The sequence below is a fragment of the Euwallacea similis genome, chromosome 22 (assembly GCF_039881205.1).
Source record: "Euwallacea similis isolate ESF13 chromosome 22, ESF131.1, whole genome shotgun sequence".
NCBI lineage: Eukaryota > Metazoa > Arthropoda > Insecta > Coleoptera > Curculionidae > Euwallacea > Euwallacea similis.
This window is the reverse complement of record NC_089630.1, coordinates 2348111-2373326: the sequence shown is the minus strand read 5'-3', so window position 1 is coordinate 2373326 and position 25216 is coordinate 2348111. Positions and strand designations below refer to the sequence as shown.

The following is a 25216-nucleotide window of genomic DNA, read 5'->3' as shown; positions in this document are numbered from 1 at the left end:
AGGGATAAATATTTATATTTTAAAAAAATATTGTATTTTTGAATGTCAAAGTATCAAAAGTAAAATTTCTAGAAGATAGAATCGTTTTCGGTAAAATCTGAAGATAAAAAAATATTATAAAGTGCGCACTGATTTGCAAAATTCCAAAAATTATTTTTATATTATTCATGATTATATGATTCAGACCCTTAGAGATTGCACGTTACAAAAATATTTGTTTGTGATCAGGAATGATTAGTCGTCGTTACATGAAAATGTGCTTACCGATCATTTTCAAGGCTAAAAACGACACTTGATATAAAGATGTGTTTATCTTGGACGTAGTCTTCGTGTCTCGAGTTCCGGTGAACGTAAGACTTCCAGTTCTTGTTTCAGCTGTGGCTTTCGGATTGGCGCCAGTTTGGGCTGCGGCCTTCATACTGGGCGGACTCATAGCATGAAGCACCAAAGTGATGGCAAAACTTACATCGCCAGGATTAATTTGGGGGACATCTATGAAAAAACGAAAGGCCTATTTGTAAATGCCTACGCATTCGTTTCCTGATCAACACAGTTCCGAATATTATACGGGGTGTTCCACAAAAAGTGAATTCCTCGGGGATTACGGAAACGGTAAAAGTGCGGGGCAACTCAAATTTGCAAACAGACACGCATTTTTGTGTGTTTTCAGAGAACGCTTTGAAATTAATTGCCTTAATTCAGCAGATTGCGTATATCTTATAATGTAGAAGATCCCGATACTTTCTCGCAAATTGTTAGTACCCTGTATAGTCGTACCTTTCCTACCACTGCCAACCCTCAGACACAGAGGCATAATCAGGTTAATGATAACGCTCTCAGTTCGTTCTTGCGTGGAAAAAGTTGATCCACCGCAAACCTGCTCCAAAGTGTAGAAATCCTGCAAAAATCAGGTTTTTAATAGGATGACTCATGAGGTAGTTTTTTTGGTAAGTTAGTACATGACCGTCTTGGATTTGTACGGCGATTAGGCGAACAACCATCGAACAGAAGTTAGGCGGCGGAGCTTGACTCAGAATAGCGGCGGTAGCTCCCGATATTCCCTCCACAGTGCTCTCAGAAACTATGAGACTCTGTAAAATTAAAAAAAATAATTTTTAATTCATGATTGAAAAATTGTTTAATCATTATCAAGTTTACTTCAGTTCAAAAGTTTCTTCTGCCTCCTGTTTTTATTGCTCGTTTTGTTTGGGATTAGTTCAATTGATTGCCTATCACGCTAACGATAAGAATTTATTTTTAATAAATTTTCCTTAAAAAAGTTATTCTAATTTTCAACTATTTGTGAAATATTGACGTTTCAATCATGGCACTATTTGTACTTATAAAGGACATAAGTTGTGATGAAACGGTTTAGCGTCGTTTGGCATAATACGGTGACCGTCCAAACGGCACCGTTTATTCGGTCTAAAGACTAAAAAGGGACCAAATAAACGGAGTCACTCAGACCGTTACCTGTTATTTATGAAATGCTGCTTAAGGTACAAATGAATCTAAACCAATAACTTGAGATGATAAAATTTGAATTTTTTTGAGAAGTTCAAATCAGTTACAAATTTTTGCAGTTAAAAGTGCAAAAAGTGTAATTTTCAAACGTGAATTCCGTAAAAACATTTGAAAACAGTTTGCTAAATCTGAATGATGCGTATAGAAATTTCACTGTTTTTACGGTACCTTCATGATTCATCGTCTTCAGGTAGGTTTTTTTAATGGTCACCCGTTACAATAATCCATTCTTAAACGAGCGAAGTCGAGGATTAATGACTTTTCTTTATAACTTCTTTATAATTTCCTTACAACTTCTTTATAACTTCCTTATAACTTCTTTATAACTAACTACCTTATAACTTAAGGCTTACCTGGCAAACAACGATAAGCTGTTTTATTTGATGCCAATTTATTATATAAGGATACTTGACCAAAGTGTTGTAAAGCCCCTTGAGGAGTCCTGCAGCTGCGTCCCAGTCCGTGTTCCTCTATAATAAACAAAATGTGTTAAGGCAGATGGGTGCAGACGATCCGGCACGATTATCAGTTAAGACTCAACATTCTGACTGAAAAATGCGCACGTGATGCGTGCATTGTCTAGTACATCTGTTAGTTTGATTTCTGCATGAAACCGGAAAAAGACAAAATAAACGCCTGTCCATCTGATAGAAGTGATAAGGGCGCAAGCTTATCTGAACGTGTTTGATATATAATAGAGCAAATATAGGAAAACTTACTCTTATTGAAGGTTTCTTCTGAATTTTGCTAAACACCTTTTCCATCCTCTTCATGAGAGTGACAAAGGCGGGCCTCATGGCGTCGTCGCCCCAGTCAGTAGAAGGCAGCACATAAGACATGTAATATTGTAGTCCCCTGCATGCCATTGACTCGGGATCATATGGGGATACTTTTAATAGCGCATGCGCTATGTCAGCTAATCTCTATAAAAATGTAAAAATGGGAATAAAAATTTGTTTTTTTTTGGTATCGTAAATGGTTAAATAGGGCAAGTTATTAATTAACACTTTCGAAGGTTTCTCCCTGGCCATCTTTTAAAAAAAGTTAAATTCCAAATAGCACTACTAGTTATTTCTTGTGCCTAACGGAGTAATAATATTTATACGAATTAATTCTAATAGGGATGTTTTCTTTATAAAACATCCTACGTGTACGATTCGGCGAATACTGCAAGGTTTTTTTAACCATCATCAGTTAGCCTCTGCGCCCTTCCATATGTACGTGATATTTAGGAACACCCTGTATAATGAAAAAACTATAAGTCAGAAATATCTATGATTAATTTCAAATTATAATCTATTATAGAAACGAACAATAAATGAGCAAATCACTGAAAATATCATAATTATCAACCTATTGAAAAAACTTTTAAATGAAATAAAACTTACCACATGGGACCGATAGTCCAGTATCTCTATGGGCTTGCCTTCTCCTTCTTTTTTCATAATCTCGATAATTCTGTCATTGATTTTTAATACAAACTCGCCTACTAGTGACAGCAGAACATCTCTGTGAAGAAGAAAATATGTGGAAGTTTTAAAAAATTGAACTTCATTATACTGGACATCACAAAGAACAAGATAGGCCTTCATAAGATACGGGTTTTCCACGTTAGTTCAAGTTATTTCAGGTTATTACCTATTGGAGATAAAATTTGGCTTGAAATCGTGGGTTTATCAAACGAGCAACCTGTTGGAACATCAGAAACCAGCCCTTTGGGGCAAGGAGGACAAAAACAAATTGAAAAATGCCAGAGAACTTGAAGAGGCCATAGAAGATCAAAATAAGACGATCAGTAGATCAAACATCCAGGGACGGCTATACATACATAAAAGAAAAAAGGATATCACAACACAAAAAGAAGAAGTGGATGCAGCGACCCAGAAAGCGGAGGGTCGAAACCACATCTACCAAGAGGGTCACACTTTCATGCATTCACACAGATCTTGAAATTGACATTAGAAGACTGAATGGGCGGTGAGGAACCTGCCTCGATGAAAACTAGGTCGATCATTTCATGTATAAACTACTGGCAAAGTGTTCGAAATTTAGAAGCCGAACCTCAACCGACTCAAACGCGGAGTGAACGAAACCGGAGGAGCGATTTTGGTTTCAGGTTAACAGACCGAAGTGGGATGAGAATTTGTATAAGATTTAGCCTCTCTTCGTTGTGGGGATTATTAAAGTTAAAATCAGTTAGTTAGAGGTCTTTTTTTCGTTAAGACTTTTCACAAAAGATAATCCATATCGCATCGATCCCTATCAACTAATTTTGAACCAATTGAATTGATACCCGATCACGTCAGCCTATTCAGTTCGTTCGTAGGCGATAGAAGTAGGTAAAATGAATATGGTGCGATGAAATTACAAAATGAAAATTCGCAAGTAAATTTTCAACTGATTAAAAAATACGACAGAAAAGAATTTGAAAAGGAGACAAACAGTAATAACTACTTCGACGGTTAAATTCAATTTTTTCAAAATTCAAATTTATTCACTTAAATAAAATATTTTCCCTTGTAAATTATAGTTAAATTATTCATTGGTGTAAGGATACATAATTTAGGTATCCTGATCTCTTCCTTCTTCATTTAGTTGAAAAACATTGACGCTCGGAGTGGGAGAGTTATCGCTCGGAGGCCAGAGGGAGGGGTCTCAACTTGGACTGAAGGGCGATAAGGTGAGAGTTGGTGGGGAACGAGAAGAAGTGGAAGCCGTTGAAGCGGATGGTGGAGAGGATCATGTGGATGAAGCGTAAGAGGGGGAGAATGAAAGGAGGAGGAATGCGAATGTAGGAGTGACGACCAGAGACGACTCCTAGTTGGTGCGGTTTCCGGGGTCGAAGAGGGGAGATACTTTTGGTGGGTAGGTGGATGCGAACTCAAATCCCACATTACCCGGCTGATAACATCGGGCGAACACGGATCCCGGCCGGGTGTCTTTGGAAACTTTCCATCTCCTCGCAAAAAAAACATTGACGCTAATTACCTTGGTCGTCTATATTCTGCTCGCAACATCTCGCTGTCTTCAGTATCATGTTCATACATGCTTTTAGCTCTATTGTGCTCACTCATGAACTTGGAATGGGAGTCATCCTCGAAGTCGAATCCTGGTGAATACGGGCCTCGATAATTTCTTTGACTAGAGCCTTTGTGTTCGGGACTTGACCTGTACGGGCCATTGTAGACTCTAGGGAATGAAAACGCATGGCTCACTGATAAAAATCTTACTTCCAAATTCATTCTTTTAACTGACTTTAAAAAATTAAAGTACATAATAATATTTAATAATGGTGTAAAGTGTTTTGATACAGTGTTCATCAGTCTACAGTCAGCCCAAATATTATTTCGGAGGATTCCAATTCGGAACTTCGGGTATCTGAGGAAACAGTTCATACTAGAAGCCAAAAAGTATCAACCACATAGGACACATCGACCAAGGCAGTCATGAGACATCACTTTCGGCATTCAGTAAGCATCAAATTTCCTTAATCTTGCCCGGACAATTAAAAGGTAAGAGAAGTGCACCCAAAGTTGGTGCACACACAAAATAAAGGGTATATCAACGATTAGGATTAAGTTGTCCTTTATTTTGGTTTTAGTTTTTTAGAATATAAGTCCTTGAATTGGAAATCTTAGGCTCCATAAGAGCCTTTGTACCCAGCGGTCCAGTGAAACAGGGGTAAATATTCATCGTAGAGTACTAGACAAAAAATTATAAATAAAGATTGGTCCCTGTTCTTCGAAAATTACCTGGAAATTTCCAAAGCAGCGGGAGATAACCCCTTTTTAATCACTTTTCAAATTTTAAACGCCAGAATTTTGGAAGGCTGAAGGACAACTTCATTGTAATGAAGGTTCTTCAAATTGCCCTTTTAAGGCTCGGAGCATGAATGGAAGCAACCAGGACCAATATAGGATCCATGTGTGTTAGAGTAATAACCATCACCTCAAAAGGGTCGAAATTTTCCTCTTGTAGAAAATATTGAAAGTTTTTTAACACTTTTTCTTGTTACAAATACGTCTCCGAATATTTCATATAGAGTTCAATATTTTGGTTTTCTGTTACTCTTATCTATTTGCAACTACTATCGAGATTACTACATTGAAAATATGTCGCTTTTTAAAAATTTTCTAGTAGTAACTCCCAATAGATAGTATTGTTTTTTCCAATTTTTTACGGTTAATGGCTTCTAAGATACATCTTCCCATGTCGGATGAGCAAAGAAGACCAACACAAATTGAAGCTCATTAGAAAGCGTACTTATCAATTTCACCATCGTTAAGTCAGTCAGTGATCATTTTTTCAAAGATGACGCCTACGATTGCTTATCGTCAGTTGTAAGTCTTGTTAGTGTTTTTAAAGACATAAAAATAAAAAGCTAAAATGCAACACCACCTACCTTTTCGAACTGAATCTGCAAAACAAAAATACAAAACGTTAAAAGACAAGCGTGATGCGATGGGTCAGACACTGTCATGAAATGGCGCCCTTTTGCGGTATATAACGTCAAGCAACTAACTTTCATCTAGAACAATAAAGTCGTGGAAACTCATTTCAGGAGACGATATTCATGTTATAATTTGACGAAAACAATGTTTTAAATTCACCCCTCCTTCAATGATATTCCTGCGAGGAAACACTATAAACTTATGCTCTAGAATACTCTATAACAACGTTCGTACGCTCAAAAATAAATCTTGTAGAAAACCTTTGGTCAATCATAATTTTTATTCATGACATATAAAATAAATCGTTAGGAAAATTCAATAGTTCCATAGAACTGCTCTTTAAACTGGCATGCATTCTCTTATTTAACAAAAAATAATGATACCGGATATCAGAGCTCTTCTTCGCGTACAGTAAATATCGGAGCATATCAAGAAGTTAAGGAAATTCTCTATTATAAAAGTTGCAGGAATACACCAGGAGTTTAAATTGAAGATACCTTCGAATATACAGGGATGCATAAAAAATAATGAGGCGCCAGTTTCTTAACCTTTTTTGGATACCTATATCTTTTCAGGTTTTTGAATTCCTCGTCAAAGTTGATCAGCAATATCAGCCGTTATTGAAATAATGGACTGAGAAAATTTCTTTATCCGTAAAATTAAAAACCTGGCTGCATCAGTAGAAAACTCTTGTTAAAGAGAGCAAATATCTGATGGGAGACATTTACTAAAATCTTGGTACTATTCTAGTAAGGTAACTCTTCTAAATAATTCGAGAATGAACTATGCTTACACAGGATGTATGAGGATTGTTCCACCAACTTACTGTAGGTTCCTGCGATCGAAATAAGAAATAAAATTTATATAAACAAATTTCTAATTGCCCTTTGGTTTGAAAATACAGGGTGTTAAAGTTTAAGAAAAAATGTTTTTATTTTGCAACTGATAAAGGGCTTAAAAATGTTTAACCAAATTTCGTACATGAGTTCAGCATATCGGTAGGTATGATTCAAAAAGTGATCAGTTTTAATCATTCATCAGGGGCGGAGATATGGGTGTCATGTGTCCTTTTTAGTTATAAAACATTTTAACACTCAGTATCACATTTCATTTAAAGTAATCCATCATATGCGCCAATATGTTCAACAATTTTTTTTGGCTCTACTTAGTTGCATTTCAAGTCGTTTAGTCATATATATATATTTTTTTGATTAAAAGCATTTTTACAACTCAAATAAAAAAAGAAGTTTTTAATTTTTTCATTTCATAACCTCTTGAGATATTTAAAACAAAATTTAGGTGCAAGTTCAATATATCGACGGATATAAAATTAAAAATTCTAAGCCTTTATAAAAAGCCCGTGGCGAAGGTTTTTTTTGCTGTTGGCTAAAAATAAAAACGTGAACTGGTAATTGATTACCCTAAAAGATTCACACTTTAGTACCCAACAAGAAATATATGAGAGCAGCTGATAAAAAAAAGTTTAGTTCCTCATACTTTTTTTTAGTTAGCATGTACTTTAAAAAGTATATTCAATTTCTCCTCCTGGCTCGTTCATTCAACTTTAGCACTAAACTTCATCTTTCTTTGTAATACTTAAATATTTTGAGATATTTGCTGTAAAAATTGAAAATCTGGGAGACCCGGTACCTAACACTTAATAAAACAATTCCAATCCTTAAAAACTGACAGGAAATAATATTTTATCGGAAATAATGCCATTTAAATTGTTATATTTACAATATTTTCTTGTAGAGTTGTAAATTTTTTGGTACAAGGGGCAAGCAATTAAAACTTTCGCCATATTTAATGGCAGCTTATGTATTTTTCTAAAATATCCATGAATTTATAGTTAAAAATCTTCAAAATCTCCACACATTTTCTTATGTGAACAAATAAAATTCCAGTTTTCATAATTGACACTGGTGACACAACTGATTAATTTAGTAACTATTGGTGAAATCAAATAAGGTAGGTAAATAGATTTACTTCATAATTCGATTTACAAACAGGATCATAAATAACGAAAGTTACTGAAGATCTAAAGAAACAAGGTGCAACTGAAACAGGTTCTAATCTGAAACGTTTCTTTCTGATGTATTCATTTTACAAGGTGTCCAAAATTATAAGGTGACTATTGGAATCTTGAAAATCGTAAAACACAAACAGGAAAATTCAGGCACCTCATTCCTAAAAAATTTAAAGTCGTCGTTCAAATTATATTCATTATTTGACACTAACGTTCCTAGACGTCGAATTTTTACAGTTCAACTACCAAGTATTGTGACACTTCAGTTAACCACATGTACGCATAGTGTACATGTGGTTGGCTATCAAGTACAGTTGAAATTGACAATTTTACTGATGGTAGGAGAAATTACTCAATTGGTGGCAATTTTAACGCCAATTTTTCGTATTGTGGGAGGAAGTTTGATTGCTGTAATTGACTCTGAGTGATCGAGTCTTCATCACTTCTTCAAGGTCCTTGAAAGGTAATAGGAAATTTAAGATTACACTCACATTTTTTATATGACTAGATTAATACACGATGTATATGTATTGATGACTTAATACCATATTCAGATTTCCATATTATACTCAAATGTAGTAAGAAAGACCCTTTGAAGTACCAAAGAATTTACAATTACTTAATTTTACTATAAACTGGCATTCAATAAATCGCAACACAACAGAGCGCCAAACCGCACCAAAACTATAACTTACTTTGTGAGTTCCGCACAATTCTCGATCAAGCAACGTACAGCTATACCAAGCTGATTGATAATTTCCCTTTCGTTTTTCTTAAATCGCTTGATCGAATTTGCGATGTATACTGGATTCTGAATTTTGTCTACATAATAAGGAAGAATTGCTTCCAAGATCACCTAAGGCAGGTAACCGTTGTTTCAACTTTCATTTGCATGCTGCATGTTGCATACTTACCAGCATTTGGTAGCCACGACGGCTTTCAGCTGAATACGAAACTACCATGACGCACATAGAAATGCAATCCAGAACCGTCACATCGTTGTCTTCATCATGGTAACAGAAGTCTATTGCCCGTACAGGTTCCTTGACCAGTTCAGCAATATTTAGTGGATCGGGTGATGGAGTTTCCAGGCTAAAACATCAGTAAATTATCTTCATTTAGTCTTCATTTAGTACTCATGACTGAGCTTATGCTGCACAGAGAAAATGGTTATGAATCTGCGGATTTTGAACAATAACTACTTGTTACGTACCTCAACAGTAAATTGAACAAGCAGCTGGACTGAATCTTATGGGCATTTCCGTATGTTCCCTCCTCATCCGTATCCAACATAGCAGATACGGACCCGAACATTTGTAAGATAAATGGCTTCCTATTCATGGTATAAAATTCTTTCACTGCATACTCTATGGTGGTGGTCACCAGTTTGTTAGTCTGGTGGTTTGAGTAAATTTTCAGTAATGTTGGCATTATTAAGAGGTACCTAAAACAGAAAGGAATATCTTATATACATAGGCATCTATTTATTAGTCTGTGTTATACCAACTTATTAAAAGTTTCAGTTTATCATGAAAATAACATTTGTTTGCCAATATAAATGATGCAAAGTGACGATGGCCAAAAACAGGATTTTGCAAAACGAATCTTAACATGTGATACATCGTCGTACTCAGAAAAATTGAATTAAAAAATTTTTAAATCCAAAGTGGTACCCATAAAAAGAAACAAAGTTGATGAAGGTTGTCGAAAATGTGGGATTTCAAATATGATATCGTCACGTTGTAAAAGAAGAAAAAGTGCATTAATGAAGTGCCAATCATTTTGAATTACCTCGTTAAAAAACGAGGAAAAAATATTAAAAATTTTGTAATTTTTTTTTCTAATATCTGCGACGACCTTGAAATTTTTTCAAATTTTAAAACAGCATATTCTTGAACTCCAAATTGCGCAACTTTATCCCAATTAAACCGACCTTGTGCCTTTTACGGTTAACGAGATTCCCACGGTTGAACTTCAAAATGCTATGGTATATGATAAATATGACAAGAAAAACGGGTATGAAAACGTTTTTACTTTTTAAAATATCTAGAACTTCTTAGAGAACATGTCTCCAATACCTATTGTATGGATTTGTCGAATCTACCGCATAGACCTAGTAATATCAATTGTATTTAACTCACCCGTTTGTGGAAAAAATGTTCTTAAAATGGAAGGCCGCATTTATATAAGTGGCCATGACATATCTCAAGATGCAGGCATCCTCTGAGTGTAATATGAGGGCCCCATTCAGGACGTTGACAAACAAGTGTATGTCTCCTGAATAGGCAAAATTTCCCGCCATAGCTTCGAACATTCTGGCAATTAAGCGCACCCACATGAATTTGTGTAGCACGTCGAGACCTAACAATTCTTTGCCCAATGGACCACTCTTGTACAGGTCTAGATCAGATTCAAGAGCCTTGCGCGGAAACGATGGAAGTTTCATAAGTTCTTCATGTAAAAATACTACTCGTTGAACTACCTGTAATATAAGTAATTATCTCTAAGTGAGTATAACGTGTAGTTAACGTACCATAACTTCGTTCTCAGAAGAAAATAAATCAATTCCGAACCGTCAGAAACACACTCATTTCACAGGTTGGAACCCCTTGTACATGTATACAGGGTGACCCAAACTTAAAGTGCCAAACTTCACCAGCGTATTGTACATTTAAAAATATCAAAAAAAAACTCTATACAACATTGGTCGAAAAATGCTTCGTAAAGAAAATACAGGGTGTCAATTTTTCTCCGATGCACCATTCTCGAGTAAGAAAATAAAAACCGTTCAAAGAGCATTTTTCATTATTGTCTGATAAACAAAAAAATAAACATAAACATTAAAAAAAATATTGATTAACTGGAAATGCCTTAAAATAATCACCCCCGCTTCAATACATGGGTTGCATCTTTGGGCGACTGCTCTGGTAAACGCAACAATATGCACTGGTCGTATAGCTTGACAACATGCTCAATAGAAATTCCCCATAAAAAGAAATCTAATAAAATAATAATAATAATAATCTGCTACGAGTATTTGTGATGACAAGGAATTGAATTATTTTTTGGTTGAAACAAAGCTCGTGGAATATTATTTAGTGTGGACGTAAAATTTGAATCAAATCAAGTAAATCCTCTAGAGAGCGAAAAGAAAGATGTGGCAGATATGATGTTACCCTCATTTTAAATAGTTACCCTCATGGCGCCGTTTGAAGTCAGGTCGTTGAGCTAAAGTACTCACCTGTTTAGTTCATTTTGAACGATTTTAGGAGAGAAATGAAAAAACGATATTTTCAAAATCCGGTACGTTTACAGGATTTTGTTTTATTAGGGAATATTTTAAGAATCAACGGAATTTAGTAGTTTTAGAAAAACTTTTGCACATGTCTATTTAGTTTTCGATTGTGCATATTTTAAAACTCTCTGTCAAAACTCTCTTTTTTATTTTTAGATTAAAAAAAAATTGGCAATTGCGATGGGAGTGAACAAAAACTCACGATATAACCAAGATATATTTTTTTGAAAATGCATTTTTTCGTTTCAGATGGGCGGTCTTTTCAATAACACAGCTCTTCTATTTCTATTAATAAGGCTTGAAAAGACAAGAAAGAAAAGAGACAATTTTCTTACCATGTCGACGTTCTTCAATATGGCCCATGTCAGCAATACTTTACCGCTTTCGACAAACTTATGAACTAATTCTTGCTTTTGTAATGCATAGAATGCTTTATCAGGCTCCATGTGAACCAATTCAAGTTGAGGATATTGAGATCGCTTAAAGAAGTAGTAATCTCTCACATAAGCAGAGGGATTTCGTATTTGATCTAAAATTGTGTAATACGTAATTTCTAAAGCAATGGAAAGGAGAATTAACAACATACGAGTCTTGTAGTCGACGAGGAAGTACTCATCATGTTTATTTTCTTCGATGCCGAAGAAATCCAGAGCTTCTCGAAGTATCTGGCAAAATTGCGTGTCTTCCTGAACAGGGAACTGTGACGGGATGCCTCCTGCATCTGGATCTGTAACCAATCCGGTGGCAAAAATTTCGAAGTCCACCCAAACAACTTTTCATTAAGTACCTTGCGGGCCATGGACGATAATTTTCTTGGCTGAAGGAACATTAGCTGTTAAAAGAATAGAGGCATCGCACTGCTCTTTCCGTAAAATTTGCTTTAAATCTTTGAACATGATCCCATGCACACTGTGGACCACCATCCAAAGTAAAGATAAAGCAGCCCCAATTAGTTGTTGTCCTTCTTCGTGAGGACTTCGCACGTAAAACATCACATAACCAATAATATAGTTGTAAAGAGCGAATGCGGCTTGTTGCGGTAGTTTTGGGATGAATCTTATGAGATGCCTGAGATTTTTAAACATTTCTTCTTGCTTATCCCTGGTTAGCCTCTCCAAAACATATCTGAAATGCCCGCTTATAGTTGTGAAGCATGAAGTATGAATAGAACCTCCACCTTAAGAACAACGCACTGTCTTCGACAAGGCAGGTCCAGATTACAGAATAAGCTACCTCGTAAACAGCGCATCCGTCAGTTGACACAGCTGCATCATCCAGGAGGTTAATAATGGATGTAACAGCGGCGCAAAGACACGAAGGAAATAACGAATGAGCCGAATGTAAATGATGTCCAGTATTTCTGATTTGACCACCTTCATTTTCTTCGTTATCACCTAATGGAACATATAGAAAATGACGAAGCGTGACGTAGTAATTTACAAACTTTTTTAATGATTCATGGCGGCTTGCTATACTCAAATTCTCCGTTTTCATACACTTATGAGAGAACATAGAATATTTTAATACTTAGTATTACTTAATATTTCAGATTTAAGGGAGTTTATTTTAATGATATGAGCAGGTACACATTAAACTAATTTGAACTTGATGGGTGGTGTTATAGTCGGTAATGTGTGCCTGTCACCCTTCTATCTTATTTCATCCGTTTAATAAGGAAAATAAGGAAATAAGTCCCGAAAGTAAATAATTTGGCACCTTAAGATTTAATATTTAAAACCCAAAGTTAAAAATAGGTCTCATTTAACTCTTCGATGTTAAATGAGATTCGTTTATTCATTGATGAATAAGGACATACTGCTTACGCTTGCAAATGAACTTGCTTTAAGGTCACTTTCCTGTACGGGACAAATAAATATATCTCACATAATCTTCATTACAACTAAATATTTTAGGTATTGGGATCCATTATCATCTTCTGTCAAACGCAATCCTCACCATCTTCTGGATGTTCTTCTCCAGTGGTGTGATACAAACTAGGCTCATGAGCGGCCTGCATAGTGATGGGAATTGTAGTTATCAGAAAATTTTCTCTTTCCTCCCGTTTTTTGTCATCTTGTGCTTGTAAAGCCATCTTTATTAATTCGGTCTGCTGCTTCTTCCTAGTTTTTGTTGCCGTTACAAGTGATCTCTACAAAAGAAATGGTAAGGAAATAACCCTATTTTCGCAATATTAATATGAATCCCTTACATGCCTTTCTTGATCAATGGTCACTTCCTCTACTTTTGTTTTAACCAACAGTTCCCACGGGGAATCCACCACATCCAAGCACTCTATACCAATCTTCGGAGAGGGTAATGTAAATTCTATTCCAGGAGGTGGTATTTTGAATAGTGAATGGGCATTTTCTTCCATTCGGGGCCACACTTGGAAACGCATCTTCCATAAAACTTGAAATCTATAATTATCAGGGTGTATTGTAAAACTCTTTTGCTCAGAACTATTTGATAATGAATCAATATTCAATTTATCGACTGAAGTTAAACATGGGCCATATAGCGTCAAAACATATAACATTGTTATTTTTTGATATTATAGCTTAAGAATAGTTATCAAAAATATTGCATAAAAATATAGTATAAAACTCACCGAAGAATGGAATTTATTCTCGTAGCTGGTTCAGTATTTGTTAAACCATGCTGCATTATTTCAGTTGCATGGGATGGAGCTTTAACAGAAGCTAAAATAAAATTTTTAAAAATGAAACATTTCCTCAAAGTAACGCAATAGAGCTTGCCTAAGATGAACAAAGATGCGGCTGCGGCAGCCACTTCCTGATTTATTTCAAGAAGGAGCTCCCAAGCTACTGGTATAATGTCGACAAAATTTTCCTCAGTTAAAATGACTGCTCCTTTCAGAAGGGCTGCTAAAGGAGCATGAAAAACATCCTTAACTTGTGTTTGTATGTATTTCAAAATCGGTGGGGGCTCTGAGGGTTTGGAATCGTCAACATGTTTTGAAGAACCGTTACCACCGTCTGAGTCAGCTATATCCCGAGATGAGTCTTTGGAAGCTAGCTTGCTGGCCTGAGAGCCATCCAAAGTCTTATCAATTCTGAAAAACAGAGGGAACATTCTTGTAGCGCAAGGTGTCTCGAAGTAGTGGTAACAGATAGATGTGGCAACAACCAAATATCTACGTATTAATAAAAATAAAGATTTATGCCTACAACCTAGTCATAGGTTAAAAGTTACTACCTAAAGCCTCCCTTACCTATCTCTTTTCCCAACGCTATCCTTCCTTCTAATCGGGCTCACTTGAGAACTGGTCTGGTCTGACACTTTTCTATTATTTTTATCTTTCTTGTGGGATTTTTTCTTTACTTCAGCCTCGTTAGTAAACTTGTCGTCAATAACACCGAATTCTTCCCCGTATATTTTTCTAACAGCCTTTACGAGTCTGGAACATCCCCTCATTACGCGTCTGTGGCAGAACGGATGGCAAAAGTCTTGATGACTGCAGTAGTAGTAGAGGCTATTTGGAATTTGCACCATTACCTGTAAAAATAAAAATTATTTGATAATTATTATGAACAAAACTTTTAAAAAATTCTACGACAAATAGATGAGTTAAATTCACTTCCGAATCAAATCAACAATGGCATATACTGTTGAATATGTGTTATCAGTCATTCATTTATCAAAGCGAAGTATCTAATAGTCTTTGACGATGAACCAAAGACTATCAAAAAGCACCATCATATTCGGAAAGTGCGAAAAGTGATACTTTTCGCACGTGTTAAAGGCTAACAAATAAAGTCTAATAATACTATATTATGCACCTTCAACCAAGGCATATTTTTAGTAGTGTCGTCACTCTCATTGCTGTCACTGGGGCTTTCTGGAGGCTGTTCGTCGCTGAGAACTCCCGGTGATTCTTCTCCACTCACTTCACCAGTGATTCCAGGTTCCGAGGTGTCACTCCGGTCAGAGAGTGAGCTTACTTTTCTTTTTGATTGTATAGAATCCGTACGTTTTACGGACTCGGGAATCCTCCCTTGACATAAATAACTACATAAACAACGAAAACTGCTTTTGAACGGTACCTGAAAAAGCATGCAAGGCTGATGTGCGATTAGTCATTGTCCATTGCAGATAAGAAGCATTTTTCTTGCAATTAATTAATTAATATCAAAATCAGGCGTTAAGCGACATTATTGCATAGCACAATTTGTTGCTGGTTATGCTTAAGTTAAAGAAAGCCCATCATTTGCTATTAGTTCTCTGTACTCGACATTCTTCAAAAGCATTATAAAGCAAACTATCAACTCTAGGTAGCTATAATTATCATAAAATTAAATAAATAGATCATACATCAATGTCACAAACCTGCCCACATTCTTACATAACATTCCATACAATGGCATTTAAAGAATTCGTGTAGCAATTCCAAATTAAATGAAGTTGCCCTTTTATCTTTTCGAAAGTGAGGAGTTGTCGAGTCGAAAGCAGGTTGACATAATGTTAAATAATGATATTCCAGATAAATCATAGATATGAACATAAGTGCTTTTCAGAACTTGTGTAAAGTTCTACAGAATAGAAACATACTGAAGGTAAAACTGAGCGGTCAGAGTATAAAGGAAGTTGATGATGTATATAGGATATTGATATGAAAACTTTCCACCCCTGTATGTAATTCAGAATGGAAAAATTCTGTAACGAACACCGAATTAATGTACAAAGTTGTTTTTTGAGGGGATAACGCCTCACATAATGTGCAATTCCACCACAACAACCCCAACAAGTGTGTGAGGTGTTATTTTCAAAAATGAAAAAAAGAGCGAACAGTACACTTCAACCGTATATAACATATTTACAATAAATGAGCAGAATCTCTTTTATGGTTACCGAGATTCCTATTACTGAAGCCCCGAAACAGGCACTATATAGACCTAACTTACTAAAAATCTAACAAATAAGTACGTTTTTGCTAAAACTAAACTTCCCAAATTGCAACAAACTAAATGTGCATGTCAATTGAAAGATAATGGTGGAACTGAAAGCAACATTCATGAGGCCAAGAGCCGAAGAAACCAACGAAAACTGTAACGCTCGACAACTCAGCACTTTTCTAACTCAAGCTAACTGTCAAGCGGCAGCCATTACGGATGGTCACTTTATAATCGTATTGCTCCTTACACTCGATCTCCATATCTTTCCCTTCTTTAGTACCTCTTCGTAATTTTAAACTACGTCTCTTAAACGAACCTCCGCTAGTCGCAGCGGTGCCCCGACGCAACAAGTAAGGACGTCCCTGGTTCTTTTTGCCTGCTTCCTCCGAATTCATGCCCGTCTATTAACAAGATAAACGTTATTCTATGAAATAGTGTACAAAAAAAAGTTTACTTTAAAAATGTGTATAAGACAGTATTTCATAACACAAGAAAATTATCAGGATTAGAATAGACCTAAATACATCGTAAATCGACATTATTGGTCAACAATATTCTGGTTCTACTGACCTGCATGGTAACGGTAGTGTTGCTGCTAGCTTCAGATTCGTCAGGCTCATGAAGTACAAAGCTTATTTTTCTTTCCGTTTGTCCAAGGGCTAAGAACGAAATCAAAGCTTGAGGGAACAATGATATCAGAAAACGATTCCTTACATTTTCAATTAGTATCTAAACGCAAGCAGACAGCTGCTCAAGTCTATTCTATTTTTCATTTTTATTTGTCTGCAAATAATTTTTTTTGTTCATTTTGATATTTTTCCAAATATTTAGGAAACCACTGAAAATGCGCCAACCTTGTAGCGGTTTCCTTAATCAGCTTCACAAGGAGTCAATATAGCCTAATTTAATCGAAGTTGTAACTCTCACCGTCTCGGAGATAGCAATGGTAGGCATACCAAAAAAAAAACACCCTGTATACTGCCTAATTACTTTTAACGGTTTTTTTACTCATAGAGTGATTACTTTTGTGCCCCGGGCCCAGTAAGTTATTTCCACAGAGTGAGGGCGATAAATTTACTTTGCCAATATCATTTTCAATATTGAAAATATCCATTCAGGTTAAAAAATAATAATTTTATATTAATTTTTAAAGTAAGTGAACATCAACTTTTAACCTAAATATGCTTGTACCAAGGTACCAAACTATAGTATAACTCATTTTCTGACTCACTGATTTCAGGTCACCCTGTACTTGGACAACCGGTCAGGTTATCATGACGCTATCGGATTTTTTCATTTTTCAAGCATTATTTGATTGAATACTAAACTGCGCAACTTTATCATAATTTAACTCAGTTAATATAATAATGTCTTATAGCTTCCAAAATCCCAATGGCCACCCTAATATTTTGGACACCCTGTATGTACAATATATTGGTATAAATATGAGTGAAAAACTTTACTTGGATCTCTATCTCCAGCTATGCTTTGCAAACTTTGTGCGGATGTCTGGGAGTGTCCCATTGACGATAAGGCCATGCTCCACCTGCGGTTCGCCTCTTTGCTGTAGTACTTCTCCCACGGAGGAGGCCTCTCTTTGCCTGTGATCAACACATCGGTAAAGGCACCACTTGAACTATAAAACTGAACACTAATTCAACCAACCTGCTATTCGTGAAGACTTGGGCAAGTTTTGATAGGTCTCTCGCAGAAACGCAGTTATTTCTTGAAGCAGGACGCAGGCTATCAGTCTTAAAGACATTGGACAATTAGATCCGTAAGAATATACGCTCGCGTCATCTAGGTAATCTTCTTCCTCGTCTTGAATTTGTAGTTCTTTTTGTTTATCTGGGTCCATTACCTACAAAAACGTATATACTTCTACACAGAGTCCAAAAAAGTTAGGAAACGGGTTGTCAGGAGCCCTATTTACAGTCTACATTGAAATTTTAATTTATCGCAATATTAATATCTTGACAATTAAGTTTTGTGCAATATTTTATTGTTTTCCCCAAAAAATTTAGAAAATCAGAAACAAATTTTAAACCTTGTCACCCTGTATATAGGTAAATTAGAAAAATCTTAATATTTTTACATTAGGACTCTATGATTCCGTTATATGCGATTAGTTATGTCGCCCAGTGGAGCGAAAGACTGATTTTTTGATTTCTCTAAAAGAGTTGTCCAATTTCATTAAAAACCCTGTCTAACAGTCTTATTGTTAAAGTAAATGGGAACATGTAATATGAGTTGGAAATTTCATTTAGCAACGTCATGCAGTTTGCTATCGGATAAATCAGAATAAGAAAGACAAATGGATAAAAAATCAAGTAAATTTCGTACAAAAAGTAACAGTGAACTTCATAAATAATTTTTTGTCTAATTTTGCTGTACTGTGAAGAAATTAGAATAAAAACGTAGACATTTGTACGAATTCAAGTTGCGCCCCTGTGTTTGCAGACCTACAGCAACTATTGTTGTTACTATTCCTATTTGACAGCTATGTTGCGAATTGATGACACCTGCTTAGTTATCAGTTTTGATTAAGCAAGCTGTAGTTTTATTTATCAAAATAAAACAATTTTATATGCTACATATTCGACATCTTATATTGCGAAAATCGTTAGCTTTTTGACTAACGAAAATTGTATCTAATAATCTCATTTCGACTTCGAGAATTGAAGGTAGAATTTTGTGCAAGCCATGTAAAGGTATCATATTCTGGTACTATACCATATTTTTAATTTCCGTTTGCATATTGTTATCTTCTGCGATCATTTCCTCTAATCGATGTCCAATTACTTCAGCCCACTGATGAAACATCTTGCCCGCGGCTCGTTGCATGACGTGCGACCTTCTATTTCCACCATGACAAGCTCCTCTGGCAGGAAGAGGCCCAGAAGGTCGAAACATTGGAAACTGGTGTTTCATGGCCGTAGGCCATTGACCTATTAATAAGGAGTGAACCAGGGTTTCAAATGTAACAATAATAATTTATTATGTTTTATATATACAGTGTATCGAAAAGATAAAGATGTCCAATATGAGGATCTCCCAAACGATAATAGATATACCCAATCGGAAAATCAATTACTTGACCCCTGTATAAATAACGATTAGAGACAGGTGGGTGCAAACTCATATCCCACACTACCCGACTGATAACATCGGGCCAACAAAGATCCCCAGCCGGGTGTCTTTGGAACTTCCTCGCAAAAAAAAGGTGAGGTATCCTATCCAGAAACCCCAAGTTCATTATGTACTTGCACATAAATTTATACCCACATACCTTTGTTGCAACAATGAACGAAATAAGCACATTCCAGTAGAAATGCTGCTCTCGCCACAACCACTGAGTGAGCCTATAACCAATCAAAATTTGTCGTTGTAGATCCGGAAGTGACTAACTTTTATAGTGAATTGATGTAGCAATTTATGTAGTGAATTCACTACGTGAATTTAAATCAAAACAATGCTTACCAGGTCTAAAGCTGACGCCAAAAGAAACGCATCAGGAACAGTTCCTGGGGGACAAGTTTCCAGTAAAAACGAGAAGCGTTGCATACCGCTGTACACCAATCCGGTTTCTATCAGCTTCCGTTCTTTCAAAAACACGACCTCCGATTCCCGAGAATTCTCGCCCAACTCAAAGGAGTTTTTCCTACTGAAATCTGACACATATTGGAACATTAGAGCTACTTATCTTAGAAAATATGTGGCAATACGAAATCACTTACATTTACTGCCTCCACCAGCGTCCTCGGAACTGCCATCTTTCTTTTTCCCCTTTTTCAGAAATTTCAACTTGTCGTCAATTCTTCGTTTAGCTTTCTGCAAAGTATGGCCAACATGGCTCTTGCCAGATCCTTTGTGTTGGTAATACTTGGATGGCTGTCTAACGAACGAAGCAGAGTCGGTAAAACTATCTCCATTTTCGGGCGCGTCGACTTCATCCATGGATTGAGAATCTCCCTTTTTGAACCAGTTAGTCAAAGAGCCCATTTTTGACTTCTTTTGCGATTTCAAGGAGGCGCTTTCGACGGCAATGCCAAGTGCCTTTTCGCTTTGGCGGGGAGTCAAAATATGGTGCTTTTTCCTTAAGTTCCCCAAAGGACTTTGATTCGCTTTAGACGAGTCTTCGGTTTCGGTTTCGAGAAGATTCTGCAAATAGCGCAAGTTTACTTATAACTGATGTCACCGTATAGGTATTTAAGCTACATTTGCAAGGTGTCCTAGAAATAATGGTACGAATAAGTATTGGGTGTTACAGGGAAAAAATAGAGCGATTCAGCTAAAGGTGCCTTATACAAAAGTTGCTTATTTCCATTCTCCAGGGTGTCATTTTTTTTCTGTAAATTATGAATAAATATTATAGTTTTTGGTTTACAGACATAAAGACATGAACTTCATCCTAGAGGAGTGTCTGGGTATGATAAAATAATATAAAATATCTGCTCCAATGTATCCGATAGGTGACATTGCCAGCACCTTATCGAGATATAAAAGATTCCTCTCGTTTCTTTATGAGTGTCGACAACTTGAATACTTTTATGAATTCTGATACAGTGAGCTCTTCTAGATTAAAAAAAAATCTCTAAACAAGGGTATGTCTAACGTTCTCAAGATATTTTAAATTAAAAAATTTCATGAATTTTCAACCTTTTATTAATATCACTGCCTTGATGCGCCCTTCCCGCTAGATAAAATGTGAAAACGATAAAAGTTTTATTTAGTTTATTAAAAAATTAAGAAAGCAATTTGAAGGAATAAGTTCGTAACATGTAAGAAAATAATCTAATTATCTGGAGTTAAACTGTATTTAATTTAATATCAACGAATTCTCAAACTAAATAATCGAAAAACTCACGGGACAAGTTGAAGAAGTACTGCGCTTCTTGAAGAGTAACTTCCTCACCACTCCTTTATCATCAATAGTATATGTAGTTTCACCTTGAAGGTCCACATCGTTCTCATCCACATTTGTTGTTGACTGATGCATATGCCTGGAAAGTTATATAAAACGGTTGGTGACTTGTGATAGTTGGTGATTCTAAATTACTTTATTACATATTAGGAGGCAATTGTTAGCTATTTTGTGAAATGAAGTGCTGATGAACATGATGTTCGCAGCATTATTACCAAAATAGACGGTTTTAAATTTTATTTAAAAAAGGAGAAATTATTTTTTGCGCTTGTAACGAATTTTAATAAATTTTTGTAGAAGTGAAATATGCGTATTATGTAACAAATAAAATGTTATTAATTAAACTATTGGACACGTACCAACATGTTTTTCGATATATCTAGCAAAAAAAAATTGCCATAATAGTTTTTCGACAGAGAATAATTAAACCTATACACATGTGTAGGATTCTTAGGTCAAATAGATCTAACCCTTTTGTATATATGTAAAAACTTCTCTATTTTTATGACAAAGTCGAGGCACGATCAGGAAATCTTTGAGTTGTATATAGAGATAGTACTAATACTGTTAATTAGGTTAGGCCTGTTAGTTTAAGATGAAAGAGTTGTGAGGGGGCTGATGTGCCCCTATAGGACGCCTATGTATGTCTCAACCTGGTTAGAAGTATTTTCGTCAATTAAAAGGGTTTCGCAATTGTTATCTCCATGCGATTCTGATATTTTATGATTAACGTCTAACCACCCTTTGTCGGTACTTGTGGAAAAGGATAGCCGCCCTTTGTCGGCGTTGATGAGAAATGCGGCCGCGCTTTGTCGGTATCTATGGAAATGTACCGACCAAGTGTTATCAGTACCACGGTAACGTCGCAGGTGGTGTCATAAGTCGGTAATTGCTTTCTAGCCAGGGTACGACACTGTTTAATTACCCTTAGTTTTAGTATTTAAGAGCGCCCCGAATCTAGAGGGTCCTCTTTCTTTCGAGTGACTTATCAGAACTATTATCCGCAAGCAAAATCCAAAGTGTATTAGTTAATATCAATAAATTCTATTATTTCAACCCTAGACAACGTTAGAAAAACCTACACATGTGAGGCAAAGCGCTGCTTTCAGCTCGCAAATAGGAGGATTACCACTACTTTACCACACGCTCATGGAAAAAGGAAAAATCATTATTGTCTATACCAATCGAAATAATCCATACCTGATAACCCTTGTAGTTTGCATACGTCCTTCTTTTTTATTATTTTTTTGAGCAGTGTCGATCAAAGCACTTAGAGCAACTCGTCTGAAAGCTCCTCCATGCCCTTCTTTAACATATGTGATAAGTTGCCGAATTTCACAATATAAACCCTGAAAAACCCAAGCCACTGTCAATTCATGATCAACTCATCGTTACTTGATTTTTATTTATAGACAAACAAATTACCTGAAATGTAACAAAAAGTCGTTCATGTAAAGCTCCCTAATACAATACAGAGTGCTCCAAATTCGCGGAATCGTGTAAAAATGTTTTAAATAATAAGAAATACAGCGTCGGTTAAGTTCAGTTAATGACGATATTTCATCCACATTTAGATTCTGATTTAAGATTGGGGAAATTTCGAATACTTCCGGAAATACCACAAATAGAATATTTCGATTTTTTTTCTTAACCCTAGATTACCGGTCACTCGTTAATTTTACGACGCGCGTTTCAAATCGACGATGTTTGGATATTTTCAGCCAATTCAGCAAAACGATATTTTCAGTACCCTCTTAATTAGTGTTTACCTAGACAGTGATGTGTGCGAATGCGCTTTGTTTTACGCAGTGACGGATTTTTTGCTGAATTATCGTAGTTTTGACGATAGTCCGGTATTAACGTATGACGATTTCCAAATCAGCTGTACACATTTAGAATTTTGTGGTAAGGTAAAATATTGTCTTAGGTTGTGTTTTTTTATAATATTTTTTTAGCAAAATGGCATCGCGAAAATCATTGACTAAAGTGCAATTGACGGAGGAGATAAAGCGAATTATGAATGGAGAAGACAGTGATCCAAATCCTTTTGAGGAAAGTGGAAGTGACTGGGAGGAAGACAATTTAGAGCTGGAAGCACCTAACTCGGATGCGTCAGATGATGAATTTGATGTAGCAGTTGTTTCATTACAACCCAAGTCACCAAATACTTTACAAGAAAACTGTCAAAAAGAAGGTGAAGAAGTTATGGTTGAGACCAGTTCAAATCAATCGCAACCTACAAAGTCTGGAATAAACAGCTACATAATTAAACCCAAGAAAATGAAGTTGCTTGGAAAGAATGGTCATAGGTGGTCTGCAAAATTGCCGGTCAGAGGACGAAGGACAACATCTAGAAACATTATACATTTTTTATCAGGTCCTAAAGGCCAAGCAAGGCAGTTTAATAATGTAGAAGACTGTTTTTTACATTTTTTTTCTGAAAACATAATTGACATTGTTGTTAAACACACCAATAAAGAAATCTCTAGGCAGGCGAAACACTATAAATGTCATTCTAATGTATCTAAAATTACAAAAGAAGAACTAAAAGGCTTGTTTTCAATTTTGATCCTTTCCGCTGCGAAGAAGGATAATCATTTGTCTGCCAAACATATGTTTGACTCCAATATTTCCGGTAGATTTTATCGAGCCTGCATGAGTTGTGATCGCTTCAACTTTCTAGTGAATTGTCTTAGATTCGATTCCAAGGAAACAAGACAAGAAAGGAAAACTCTTGATCCTTTCGCGCATATTCGGGAAATATGGGATATGTTTATGGAGACTTGCAGAACTTCATATGCGCCATCATCCTATTTAACAATTGACGAACAGCTTTTAGGATTTCGTGGACGTTGCCCATTCAAGATGTACATCCCCAACAAGCCGGCCAAATATGGCATCAAAATTGTGATGGTGTGTGATTCATCAACAAAATATATGATAGATGCAAGTCCTTATTTGGGAAAAAAAACACCGACTAATGGATTACCGCTTGCTGAATACTACGTAAAGAAGCTCACAAAGTCGGTCCATGGTAGCAATAGAAATGTTACCATGGACAACTGGTTTACTTCAGTTAGTTTAGCTGATCAATTGTTGAAGGATCCGTATAAAATAACAATTATAGGAACACTACGTAAAAACAAAAGAGAAATTCCTCCAGAATTGTTGGATCTAGAGAATCGTAACACAAACACTTCAATGTTCTGTTTTGATCAGCAAAAAACTCTGCTGTCTTACATGCCAAAAAAAAAAAAAGTAGTTTTGTTACTTTCAACTATGCATCAGGGTGCAGAAATCATAGAAGGAACACACAAACCAGCAATTATACAAAATTACAACGAGACAAAAGCCGGAGTAGATACATTTGACCAAATGTGTTCCAACATCAATTGTAACAGAAAAACCAAAAGATGGCCTTTATGTGTGTTTTATGGGATGCTAAATATGGCCTCTATCAACTCATATGTTCTGTATTGTTCCAATATGTTGAAGAAAGGCCAAAAACCAGTTTCACGCTACCAGTTCATGATAGATTTGAGCTACAGCCTTGCTGAACCATGGATGAGACAAAGAATTAGTACCAAAACTTTGCGTCGCGATATTCGTGCAGATATTAGCGCCATTCTTAATATTCCTGCAATTTCTGTGGAGCCTGAACTGGGTAAGCCTCAACAAAAAAAAAGGAAAATGTGTTTTTACTGTTCAAGCAAAAGACGACGTATGACGACCGTTTACTGCAATACATGTAGTCAACCAATTTGTGGTGAACACCGAGGGAATGTTTGCAGAAATTGTGCTGCAAATTAACATTAAATTTGTTTATATGACATAAAGAGAGTTTTTTTGAGTTTTATAGATTTTTTTTGAATAAAGATTTAGGCCATATCACAGTTTTTGTTTAAGATCGTAAAATTTACGACAGTCCGGTAATCACGTTTGGTGACAACACTCCGGTATTCTAGGGTTAAATATTGTTAAAACTACTTATTTCACAAAGATGATTTTCATTTTCACGGGTATCGATACACAAATGGCTATTTTCAAATATTGAAATAATTGAGGGGTGACTCAAACACC

General features: G+C 35.9%; 1 protein-coding gene across 1 annotated transcript in view; it reads right to left on the bottom strand.

The window, feature by feature from the left end:
* Positions 1-25216, bottom strand: part of unc80 (unc80, NALCN channel complex subunit) — a 56260-nt gene that overhangs the window by 12870 nt on the left and 18174 nt on the right. The window contains exons 21-52 of the mRNA XM_066401446.1: positions 22337-22485; positions 21080-21215; positions 19950-20373; positions 19693-19883; positions 19502-19574; positions 18946-19160; positions 17878-18073; positions 17676-17813; positions 16783-16871; positions 16460-16613; positions 15100-15314; positions 14532-14815; positions 14056-14372; positions 13908-13998; positions 13509-13716; positions 13256-13448; positions 12477-12693; positions 12087-12424; positions 11886-12026; positions 11635-11828; positions 10146-10486; positions 9218-9448; positions 8919-9096; positions 8700-8860; positions 5927-5941; positions 4513-4713; positions 2913-3033; positions 2244-2447; positions 1878-1994; positions 960-1091; positions 778-898; positions 265-492 (exon numbers count right to left, since the gene is read on the bottom strand). Of these exons, the coding sequence (XP_066257543.1) occupies positions 265-492; positions 778-898; positions 960-1091; positions 1878-1994; positions 2244-2447; positions 2913-3033; positions 4513-4713; positions 5927-5941; positions 8700-8860; positions 8919-9096; positions 9218-9448; positions 10146-10486; positions 11635-11828; positions 11886-12026; positions 12087-12424; positions 12477-12693; positions 13256-13448; positions 13509-13716; positions 13908-13998; positions 14056-14372; positions 14532-14815; positions 15100-15314; positions 16460-16613; positions 16783-16871; positions 17676-17813; positions 17878-18073; positions 18946-19160; positions 19502-19574; positions 19693-19883; positions 19950-20373; positions 21080-21215; positions 22337-22485 (6013 nt within the window). The remainder of the gene's footprint in view (positions 1-264; positions 493-777; positions 899-959; positions 1092-1877; positions 1995-2243; positions 2448-2912; positions 3034-4512; positions 4714-5926; positions 5942-8699; positions 8861-8918; positions 9097-9217; positions 9449-10145; positions 10487-11634; positions 11829-11885; positions 12027-12086; positions 12425-12476; positions 12694-13255; positions 13449-13508; positions 13717-13907; positions 13999-14055; positions 14373-14531; positions 14816-15099; positions 15315-16459; positions 16614-16782; positions 16872-17675; positions 17814-17877; positions 18074-18945; positions 19161-19501; positions 19575-19692; positions 19884-19949; positions 20374-21079; positions 21216-22336; positions 22486-25216) is intronic.